This window comes from Rhamphochromis longiceps, linkage group LG23, assembly GCF_057381845.1.
Source record: "Rhamphochromis longiceps isolate RC_006_pf linkage group LG23, R_longiceps_female_GT1.1, whole genome shotgun sequence".
In the NCBI taxonomy this organism is placed as follows: Eukaryota; Metazoa; Chordata; class Actinopteri; order Cichliformes; family Cichlidae; genus Rhamphochromis; species Rhamphochromis longiceps.
Window position 1 is genome coordinate 44475572 of NC_140578.1, and position 12477 is coordinate 44488048.

The following is a 12477-nucleotide window of genomic DNA, read 5'->3' on the forward strand; positions in this document are numbered from 1 at the left end:
TATACACACTCAATACAGTAATATTACGTTGAAGCAGAGTACGTATCACTCCGCGAGGCTCCTCGTAGCTGTAATGCTCCAACAATCCATCAAGCGGTGCGACCTCGTAGCTGAGTAAAGTCGTACCAAAACATCTTTTGAAAGGTTTCTGAGCGCCGTGTAGCACATAAAATCGGTTCGAGGTCAGTAAGCACAACCAGAATTCATCCATAAGCCGCACTGTCGATTTATGAGAAAATTACAGGATTTTAAGTGCAGAAAATATAGTTTATGGTTTTCATTTGATCTTAGCAAATATCTACGCCTCTAATTGGGACGATCACAGATTTTTCACTAATGTCTTTGCGCGGCTCCCCAATATGTCATCACACAATATCATCTTTGAGGGAGACCTAAACTGCTCATTATCTGCTATGGACCACAGTTCACACAAAAGTACACTTAGTCCAAACTCAGCATGCGTCATTCAGAGCTTTCTTGATAATTATGGGCTGGCTGATGTATGGAGATTTCATAATCCTGCTTCACGTCAATACTCTTTTTTTCTAATGTCCATAAAACATATATTTGTATAGAAAAACGTCTCCCTTTAGTTACAGAATGTGATTATAAGACTCTGGTGATTTCTCCTCTTGCTTTTTCAATGTGTATTCCTGATGCCTGCTCCAACTATCAGCCATGGAGATTCAACTCAGTGTTGTTAGCAGATGAAGAGTTTGTCAGTTACAAAAGGTCTCAAAGACATTTTTTTTCTATCAATCAGACCCCAGAGATGTCATCATCAGTCATTTGGGAATCTCTAAAAGCATCTGAGAGGCCAAATAATTTCATTTTGTGCCAAACAAAGTGCAACACTGAAAGAACATCATCCATAAATATTGAGTAAGAACTGGACTCTCATACAGCGAGACTCAAATGCCTTTAAACATCAGCTTATCCTGCTGATCCAAGTCCAACACAGAGTTTGTAAAAACATGTTTGTCAATCATTTTGTTTGGTTTCTGAGGAAAAAGATTCAATAACTTGCTGCTAATACACAACATTTCATCATATTTCCTCATAACCCTCTTTTGTCTGACCATTTGATCCCATTTGAATTTGCAATAAAGGATCCACAGAGTTTGGTGACAATAATGACAGTAGATGTTTGTGTGAAAGTGCTGGAAGCAAATGAGTGTGTGATGTTCTTTCAGTGTTGCACTTTGTAGACGCTCCCTGAGCACTGGTCTCACAGCCAGCTGCACATAGAGACCAGTGTTGTTAGTCCAGGTCAGAAGATGACTTGTTGGAATGAAAATGAGCTTGTAGTTTGTCTGCTTTAATAATGTGACTGGAAAAAGGTGTTGGACTTCAAATATGTCCATTTCTGTCACACTTCACCTTTAAAAGTGAAGCCATGTGGTTCCTGGAAGGAAAAACACGACTTTTTCAAGTCTTTGTCCTGTTTTTATGAGAAATGTACGACTTTAATGTGAAACATTCAGAGTTTTTTCTCTTGTTGTGTTTGTTTGAAGCTGCTTCCTGTTGGCTTCAGCTGTTTGGAGTTTCCATTTTCTAAACTTCTACATTCTGAACCTTCTTCAGCTCTGAACAGATGATGAAACACTGAATGATTTCAAGCACTTTGTCTAATAAACTTACATCTTTCATTCTTTATACAGATTGTGGAGCTGTGGTTTGTCAGAGATCAGCTGTGATTATCTGGCAGCAGCACTGAAGTCCAACCCCTCCCATCTGAGACAGCTGGACCTGAGTAATGACTACTCCTGGTTTTCGACCAACAACAACAAGCTGCAGGATCCAGGAGTGAAGCATCTGTGTGGTTTCCTGGAGAGTCCAGGATGTAAACTTGAAACTCTGAGGTCAGTCAGCATGTTTTAGTTGTGCTGAGATGAATATGATGTGAAAGTTGTGCTGACACTAAACTGCAGACATCAGGCTGATATTATACTGATCCACACTGAGGATCTTCATGGTAAAGTCTGTTTTCTTCTTCTCTGGTTTAGTCCATTGACTGCAGCAGAACAATGTTCACATTTCAAACCTTCAAAGAAGAAGAAAAATCCTCCACTGGAAAATTCACTGTGAAACTCTCAAACTCTTCATTGCACCTTAAAGTCTGTCTGACACTGAAATCCAAAGCAAAATGTGCGTTTGCTTTACAGACAGCAGTCCAACACAAACATACACACATCATCCAAAACACAGTCCAACATCCAAATCTCCTCCACTGCCAGCATGAATGATGGGAAAGAGAAGGAGGAACACTCTGACATTCAGGGTTAGAATGAGTTTCATCAAGCAGACTGTGAAGATCAAAGCTGCATTAGAAAGCTTACATGAATGAATGAGTGGACAGAAGTGGACAGAGATCATCTGAAGCACTTCAAAGGCTTTAAATCAGCACATTTCTCTTTATTCTTTATCAACTCTGTTAGTTTCTCTCAGTTTTCTGTGGAATGAAGCTAACAGCAGGCTAATAAGATGCTGACCAATAGGTTTCTACTAAAGGTTGTAATTTGTATATGAAAAAGTGCTTTGGCTCAGCAGGGATCAGCTTACAGGTAGAATACAGCTGCTGGATGGGATTAGCATGTCATAGCTATCTACCAAACTGCTAACTGGGGGATTTCAGGCCATCTATGGATCATTTTTGCTAACTGTTTATTCAGGTTAGGCTCACAGGGCTGCAGCCTGTGCCCTAGCTGTCATAGGGCAAGAGGCGTGGTCCACCTGCACAGGTGAGCAGTCCATCACAGGGCCAACAGAGAGCGACAGAGAAGCACTCCCTCACATCCACACCTACAGCCAATGTAGAAGCACCAATGAACCTAAGCAGCATTTCATTGGACTGTGGGAGAACATCCAACCTCCACAGAAAGGCCCAGCTGACCGACAAGCTTCAACCTACAACCTTCTTGCTCTAAGGCACTAGTGCTAACCACTTTTGCCCATTTCAGCCCAAATCCTGCATCTTCCTGTTTCTGACTCCAGGCCAGCTCCACTAACACTTTCTCATCAGACACTGCCACCTAGTGGAGGAAGTCTTAGTTCCATTTGAAGCTTCAGATTACAGTTAGTTCCTTTACAAAGAGGTGGAGGTGGTGGGGCCACAGCACCATCATCACTGAGTGCCATAGGACACTTAACCTTTGTTTCCATATGCTGGGAACTTCCTGTTGTTCCAAGGAGGACTGGAAAATGTGTGAAAATCTCCCAGTCAGTTCCTCACAGCACACTTCAATCATTTCCCTCCCACAGCATCAGGACCAGGGCTTTTTCTCTCTTTGGTCCCACTAAGAGATTTCCACACAAACACCTCATCAGTGGGACTCTCAGAGCTACCAGCCCTTTGCTACAATCACAAAGCTCTTCATTGAAATCAATGATATCAAAGCTGGAATCAAATGAGTCCAAGTCTTCTGCTGATTCAGCATCACATTCATCTTTGCTCCTTGTTCTGCATCCCCACCATGGACTTCATTCCTTTCCAAGCCAGCCTTGAGTGTCCTTTATTCAGCTCATCCTCTGCTTTACTTTTACACCTGATTTTAGCTGCTTTATCTCTCTTTCAACAGGTTTCTGTGCCTCAATCTTTTTCTTCTCTCCCTCATAACAAGACAGCTTCTTCTGCCTGAGAACATGTTGGAGTGATTTACTAATCCAGGGCTGCTTATTGGGGAAAATACTTCCTGTTTCCAAAGTAATCCCCATTTTTCCCAGAAAGAAATGTCAGTAGAAATCGATGATCTAAGTGAGAACATGAGCCCTTAAAAAGTCCCAGTGGGTGCAGTCAAAGCAGTCCCTCAGTCCCAGTATAGAGTCTTTGGTCCAGACTGGAACAACTGTGTGCCCAGTTTGAGCTCTCTTCAGTGCTGTGACCTGACAGACCCAGAGGGGCCATCACATCACATTTAGAAGCTCCCCTGATGGAGCCACAACACATGTCCAATACTTAGTCTGTCTTGTTGGACCAACTGGAAGAAATGATTCAAGGACTTAGTCACAGAACAGAGATTCAAATCTCCAAAATCCAACTGGCTGCATCAGGACATATAGTCTGAAACTCTGCACAGTTTCCTGTTTGAAGCTGCTTCCTGTTGGCTTCAGCTGTTTGGAGTTTCCATTTTCTAAACTTCTACATTCTGAACCTTCTTCAGCTCTGAACAGATGATGAAACACTGAATGATTTCAAGCACTTTGTCTAATAAACTTACATCTTTCATTCTTTATACAGATTGAAGGGCTGTGGTTTGTCAGAGATCAGCTGTGATTATCTGGCAGCAGCACTGAAGTCCAACCCCTCCCATCTGAGACAGCTGGACCTGTACTACAACAACCTGAAGGATCCAGATGTGAAGCAGCTGTCTGATCTTCAGCAGAGTCCAGACTACAGACTGGAGACTCTGAGGTCAGTAGAGTGATGGAGTGAGTGGGTGGTGCTGTCAGCAGTATTGTACTAAACACAGTCAGTATGAAACAAAGATCCAGTGTTTCCTGTAAAGCTGCAGCTTCTCAGTGAAGCTGTGAGAGGAGAACGGTGACAGGCTTCAGGATTGGACACAAACACTTCCTGTTTCTCACCCTTATGGTCACCATAGTAACGGCTGACACGCTCTGATCAAACACTGTCAACAGCCAATCAGCTCTCTGAACAAAGCAGCACGCAGACCAATGACTGCATTGATTTCCAAGTTTAAAGCAGTGAAGAACACAGTCTGTAGGTGAGGAAGAATTTAGTGAGAGCAGATGTTTGGATGGAATTCCTCCAGTTAACAGCTGGAACCGTCCATCTGGATTGTTGGGCTTGTTGTTGGGGTTCCTACAGAGCTCAGAGTGGACACACCAAGGTTCTTCTAATGAATGAAAGTCCAAACTCAAACTAGGAGGGAAAAACATTTTCAGCAACTTCAATAAAAATCCAAAGATTAGAAAAAGTGAAGCAACAATGAGTCCTAGTACAGTCCCAGCACTGACGTCCCTGCTGCTCTTTATACTGGATGTGCTGCATCACTGACTGACAGCTGATGAAGAGTCTCTGGAAACACTCGTTTATCTCCTCTGCTCTTCCTCCTTCTCTCTGCAGGTGGAGGTGATGATGGTAAACAGGACGGTGTGTGTGCTGAGAGAGGAGCAGCTGTGTCCTGATGATCCAGAGAGGTTGAAGCAGCAGCAGCTTGTGTGTAGAGACTAGAGATGGACCGATCCGATATTACGTATCGGTATCGGTCCGATACTGACCTAAATTACTGGATCGGATATCGGAGAAAAATAAAAAATGTAATCCGATCCATTAAATATCATGAAAGCACCTCACAAAACTTGCAACACCCCGTAACTCACCTCAGAACGTTAGCACTCGGAGCAGTATGCATCACGTGATAGAGCAGCTGTGGCATGCGGGACCTGTCGGTGGTCTGGATAGCATTTGGAGCTTCGCTAGCAACCCGGCATTTCATCTCCGACAAAGTTATCCCCGAGAGAAGTAAAGCAAGTGTGTAAGTCCATCTCTGAATGTTTGTAAAGCATTCCCACGTTAAGCTTAACGAGCGACTGCCTCTTGCTCTCGCTGCTACTTCAATCGTGAAACTGCTTAAATGATCAGCTGATCGGCTTTTCTGTCGCGAGTCCGTCTCACTTGTTTGTTTTTGGTCCACTTTGCGCCAGAAAGAGCAAACCAGCGGCTGAACAACAGCAGCACGTTTAAGCTTGATAAGCTGTTGTTAGAATTTATTTAATATTACTTTCTACACCAGGATCCTTTTTCTATGCAGCTGACGGCTGGTAACTGTGCAGGGGCGGATCTAGCAAAGTTTAGCCAGGGGGGCCAATAGGGCATTAACAGGGAAAAGGGGGCACAAAGACATACTTTTCTTTCTTATTCTCATTTAAAATGTCTAGCTTTTAATAAATAATTATCTGACACCCAAAGTTTTAATTTGATGCAAAATAAATAGAAGTCCATTACTGTATATAGTAACTATTAAGTCTAATATATATACCCTAGTAAGCTATAGTACTTTTTCCTTTGGGAAGGTACCATCTGTGCAGTCTGCAATTTTGTTGAAGAAAGATGTTGAATCTATTTAATATTTCTTGAAAAATAATTGATTTCTGTGCATTTTTTTTCACACTGCATCAAATTAAGGTTGATTACGTTGATTAAGCATCATGAGGTGGCGCGTGAGGGGTGGTTCCCTATTTTTTATTTATTTATTTTTGTTGTTGCTGGGAGTTGGAACCCTATTAGTTAGGTTGCTTAATATTTATGCTAAGTACTCTTTAAAATACCAGAATAGGGAGGATGGTGTAGGTTTATGTTTATTAGATTGATCAGTATTGCTGAACTATGAAATATTTTTTTTGTATACAGGTATAACAGAATAGCTTTAGTGTAGTTGTTGTTTTAAACTTGAGTATGAACTTGCAGACTTGCAAAATGCAGCAAGATATTTAAAAAACAGTTTTGTTGATTAAAAAACACTATATTGGATTCATATCGGTATCGGACATAAAAAAGTGGTATCGTGCCATCTCTAGTAGAGACGCTCTGACTGGGCCATGTTACTGGGAGGTGGAGAGGAGAGCTTCATCCAGCAGTGACTGACAGAGGAATGAAGTGCAGATGACTGTCAGTGCTGCAGAGTGAACTGCTCTGAGAACAGCTCCACTGTCAGACACAATGTAGAGTCCAGCATCAGCCCTGTGTGTCCCTCTGGATCTGACAGAGGATCATCAGTGTATCTGGACTGCTCTGCTGCTGCTCTGTCCTTCTACAGTCTCTGCACAGTCTCTGTCTCACTCTGGAAAGATTTTACAACTTGTTGTAATTACAGAACGTTAATATAATATTCAAACATGTGATCTTCTCTTTATTTCTGAATCTTTACCAAATAAAGAAAAACCAAACTAACAAACAGAAGCTGTCGTGTCCTTTTTCACCACATCTGTGAATCTTTTCTGTGTTTTTCCTCTTTTCCTCCTTCCTGCAGCTCCATCTTCATCATTCTGTGTCCAGTATATGTGAACACGTCCAAAGCATCTGAGCCTCATGTTACCCGTTTGTGTGAGTTACGCCTGTCGTTGTGTTGTGGTGTATAAATAAGGGGCAGGAGACAGCGCTGGATCTCTGAGTTCTTTACTCTCAATTTCTGCAACATCTGCAATATCTAGAAATGCAAACCTGTGAGCTGTGTGTGTTGTGCGTCTGCTCGGCCACCTCTCCTCCGGCCGTGCTGGAAGCAGCTGTGCGTTTGACAGTTTTATCGACTCGACAATAATCGAACAAATTAAATGTTCAAAAATATCAACTTAAGCACTTCAAAGTCAACAAAAAGCTTAAAACAATGAAATAATATTTCACTGACAAAACAACAGCTCATAAGAACGATACACAAAATAATACAGAAACAAACAAATAAAAGTTATTAACCAGGATCCATGTTTTTGTCACAAACACTGAATCAGCTGATTCACTCTTTATGTTTCTGAGTTTGTTTTGTGATTATAGTTCTGGTTTCTGTTTCTGTGTCTTCACTGTGTCCCACGTCTCCTTACTTTGGACTCTGTGTTATATTTCCTGTTTTACTTTGACAGTCCTGTGTTACTGTTTCCTGTCTCGTGTGTGTAATTGGTCCCAGCTGTGTTTCCCTCCTGTCTCCCGTTCCCTGATTACTAAACTGCGTCCACGCCGCCGCCGCTCCTCTCCACAGCTGGATTCCAGGATTTCAGAGCATCCAGCTGTGGTGAGTGATGGAGACACTTTCTCTGCTCCCTCAGTAATCAGGACAGTTTATTGAACATCAGAGGACATAAAGGACTGTTTTTCACCTGCCCGTTCTGAACCTGGACATTAAAGACTGCTGGCTTCAAGGACATTAATCCCAGTGTCAGCCAGCCAATAACAGCCTGTGTTTTTCAGCTCTTTAGGAGTCAGAAATGAGAAAGACACAGACTGCTAACCGCTCCCTGCAGGAAATAAGCTCCGCCTCTTCCTTTCCTGTATATGAGTGATTCTGACATGAGACACAATGAGTTTCCTGTTTATTGTGACTTAAAGCGAGCAGCAAAGACACTAAACTGTGTGTTTCCAGCTGAAGCTGCTTTTTGTGTTGCTCCCACAATCCTGTCTGAAACAGTCAGTGAGGAAAACTCAATGTGACTTCAGAGTGTCAGAGGTAAGCGACTCATGTTGTAACTGACGTCAGACGCCGGAGATTTTGGCGGAAAATTAAAGCGAACGGTAGTTTAGAATTGAACAAATTCCTTTAAGCTTCAGTATTACCAAATACACTTATCAATAGTCTTCTAACTAACAATATTTGTCTAAATCATCTCCAACACCCTGGAGAACAACAGGGAGAGTTTAGAGGCTCTCCAAGATTACATTGATCAGTGCTTCCAGGATCTTGTGATGAAGAAGGCTCAGAGTGCAAAACCTTCATCAAAACCCACCTGAAGCTGCTGGAGGACACGGTGAAGAACATCGCCTTTGATAGAGTGCATCGCATCGGCCCCATGCGGGCTGCGACCGGGAGACCACGTCCTACTGTGGCCAAGTTCAGCCACTTCAAACAAAAGGAACAGGTGAAAAGTCTCCGTGTCCATCGGTGTTTCTCCATGTCTCTCTGCCTTCTTCGTGTCATCTCTGTGTTTCCCTGCTGCCCTCATGTTTTCTGCTTTGTCTGTTAGTTTGTCCCAGTTTAGGTTGATGTTCGCTTCTTCCCTCACCTTTGTTATTTTCACTGTAAATAAATCTCCACTCGCATCTCCACCGCCGTCTGCATCTTGGTCCTCATTCACTCCACCACACGACTGCTGCCCCAGCCGTGACAACGTTTGATGTTTCCTCTACATTTACCTTTAAAAATTATTTACTTTGCCTTCTTTGGTATCATTTGGTATCAGATGGCCGACTTCTACATGGCCACCATGGTCACCACCCAACTTGAGGAGTTTGCCCCCTCACATATACTAATGTGCCACAAACAGGACTTTAACATCACCAACCATTCCTATGTTATTACGGTGTATCCATATAACTGGCCCACCCTGTACAGTTATGCTTTCATGTTGACATACTGTATTAACACAATTCAGGGAGGATTCTAGGATCAGAGCTTCGGGGGGCTGAGCACCCAGAGAGCTGCCCAGCCAGCCAAGATACACTTTACTCGTCACAATGAGACTTCTTCCCCGTCTCTGTCGGTCCCTGCATCCTCCCTGTCCTCATCGTCTGTTGTCTTCGTCTCCTTTATCAGTCATCATAATTTTACCATCTCTGTGCAAGTCTGCAAATTTCTTTATTAAATCAAAAGATTCTTAAATCCATCAAGTCTCTCTGTGCCTGGGTCCTCGTCACAAAACATGACATCACTGTTTTGTACTTTTTAACAATTTAATCCCACATTTGTGAAAGAAAAGCAAAACACTTTTTTGAAAAGTCTGTAACAAAACCATCAATTCTGATCAAGGTTATTTAAATGCTGCCAAAGAAGAATGGATTGGAATAAAAAAAATACATATCCTAACCTTAATTACTGGAGGAGAATAATGAATGATGCTCACAGTGAGTAAGAAGTAAACTGAGTGCATATTTTGGACAGAGATTCACTTTTAATGTGTTTGTATAATATAATACAGATGCATAAAAACACTCCTGAAACAGAATAAATTATTACAAATAAATTATTACAAAATATTAAAAAATATTATGGATACTTTTGTTGTTAAAATGTTACCTCTCAACCAAGTTCTGCCTTTTATATTTTTAGTAGTGTGTCACACAAACAGGAAATATTGTCAAAAAAAAGTAAGTAAGTGCTGAAGCACCCCCAAAAATGAACCAAAGCACCCCAAAAATGAACCAAAGCACCCCAAAAATGGGCTAAAATCGCCCCTGTTAACAAATAATAGCCCAACAGTCACTTTTATGCTTACTGTAGCTGTTAGCTAAAAACACTAATTTAGCTTAGTTTGCCCTGAATTCAGCTTTGACAGACATGATCGACTGTTTCCAGTAGAATTCCTCGTTGTCATCTTGTTCCCTCTCAGAGCCCCGTATGCTTGCAGAGACCCCTACAGTAGGGAAATGTGCCAAAGAACGTCCAAAACATTGCATTTTAGGTTTATTTATGCCTTACACACAATCCCAACTCTTTAGCTAACTTAACAACTTTGGCTAAAGTCTATAGTTAGTCTTACTCGTTTGTACAACATTTCTGGATCGCCACTGTTTGAAATGATATGACATATGACTCTCACTGAAACAGCAAACTTTGTAGAAAACACAACACTTCTGATTCTCTATCTAGCTGTTTGGTCACAGCTGTAGATTACATTATAAGTGGTTGTTCACTCTTGTCAATAATTACATTTCTAAATTCTATTTGTGCAGTTACATGTAAACAAAGTCCAATATTGTATCTAAATGATTGTGTTATGGTGGGACAGTTTCCAATTTTGTTGTATTATTGCACTAGGTATGACTGTGCAAGAGTTATCTTATCTTCCTTGCTTGCACCACACTCTTTGCAGAAATGGTGCACAGCAGCACTGCATCATGTTATTGTGTTGTATAATATACCAGAACTAATACAAAGCAACATCCATGTACACTATAGGTCCATGCCAATGTGCCCAAATGGGACCTCCATAAATGGTAAGGGGCACAAAGGCACTTTAAGACCAGTGGGCACACCATCGGTGCACATCCGCTCGGATGCTTTTTTCTATTCATTTATTTCCCTGTTTATTTATCGATGCACAAAAGCAATTATCTCAGAGACACCATCCTCTTAACAGAGACTCAAATCAGGAACCTGCAGATTATTAGTCAGCAGCTTTAACTTCCTGTCTTTGTCTCACTAAACCTTCCACGTGGAAACTTGAGCTGCCCACTCAAGCACAGTAGGCTTTAACTGGCTCTGCTCAAGTCACTTCAGTATCTGAGAAACTGTCTCGATGCATGCCAAAGAACACTTTGACAATACGCTTGTGTTGAGTCAAATCCACCACAAGCATATTCTATGGCAGTTTAATTCCACTCCACATAAAAATAGTCACGTATTATTTCCCCCCACCACACTTCCTGCCAGTAGCTGGTGCCCCCACCCACAGTGCATTAGTGGTTCTCTGTGTTTAGTGGCTCACTCTGGGCGGCTGCTCGGTGGGGCCCGGCCCCCTGGCTCTGTTGGGCCTGTGCTGCGGGTGGGGTGCCCTCAGGTCTCGGCCCTCTGGGCCCATTTACTGCTCAGTAACATTTAATATCTATTATTTACTACTACTTACTAGCCTACTTACTGCATATTATTGGTTGTTGCTGTGGGTTCCCCACTGTGTTGGTTTTTCCTTGTGTTTTTCAGCAGATGATGAAATAGATTTTCAGTATGTTTTCTCTCTTCCTCTCCATCTATTTCTCTTCTTCTCTATTTTCCCCTCTTCTTCTGTTAACTTTCTCCCCAGCTTATCTTTTTTCTTCTTTCCTGACCCCCGTTCTGATTCTAATGACTCAAAATAAAGTAAAATCATCATCAAATATGACTATCAAGTGGACCAGTATAGCAAAAACCATAATGGTGGCAGAGGCCACAGAGCCAAGTGGAGGATTTTCAACGTTCAAACCAGATAAAAAACAGAAATTAAATGGTGTTAAAAGCCATGAATTCAGGCAATTCATTCACAACATAATTACAAGTTTTACTGGACGTTAATATTTTTCTCTTTTTTCAGTGCAAAACAAACTAACAGTACACATGATGCTGGCAAGTTAAAATGTCAGTGTCTTTTATAGATAGCATGTCTAGCATCATAGTTTTATAGATCACGTAGTCAGGGTAAAAACTCCATCTCTGATTATTATTGTACATGACTGTGACATGCAGCGGCCTCAGCATCATGATGAAGGCGACCGGAGGAGATAGTTTGGTAGACATCGATGTTTTGCCGATGAAGGCTCATGTAGCGGTCCTCTTTGTCCTAAACAACAATTTACACTGTCATTTACATTTAATTAAAGTGCAGCTTAAAACACAGACATAATGCACTGCAGCCTCAGCACAATTAAGTGTAAAACAGAACTATGGAAAACTGACAAACATCTGGCGAGTTTCAGATCCTGTTAAGTTAGTTAGACCTGATCTGTTTTCTCTGTTAGGATAAAAACATCAGAGGTCATGGGGTGAAAAATACCTCAAAAACAAGACTAGCTATGTCTACAACTAATGTGTGGTGTTTGAAAAGAACCTATGAGATACTTTGAACACCACAGTGGCTGCTGTATGCAGTAATGTGCTCAAGTGATTTCAAAGGGTCATTTCATGAGTTTAAGTGCGTCAGTAAAAGTTTTCACCTGCGAGGATTTCTCCTCAGGCTGTAACCACAGGTTATCACAGCCACACTGATGAGTGAAGCAGCAGCAGAAATGATGGGAACTGTAGCCATGAACTTCATGCCAGAAGAATCTCCATCGTCTGTTGA

The 12477-nt window shown here is 41.7% G+C and overlaps 1 protein-coding gene across 1 annotated transcript in view; it reads left to right on the top strand.

The window, feature by feature from the left end:
* LOC146642794 (protein NLRC3-like) overlaps positions 1 to 5752 on the top strand; it is a 134241-nt gene extending 128489 nt beyond the window's left edge. The window contains exons 7-9 of the mRNA XM_085397190.1: positions 1662 to 1862; positions 4238 to 4411; positions 5087 to 5752. Coding sequence (XP_085253316.1) covers positions 1662 to 1862; positions 4238 to 4411; positions 5087 to 5096 — 385 coding nt within the window. The 3' untranslated portion in view covers positions 5097 to 5752. The remainder of the gene's footprint in view (positions 1 to 1661; positions 1863 to 4237; positions 4412 to 5086) is intronic.
* Positions 5753 to 12477: the final 6725 nt, after the last annotated feature.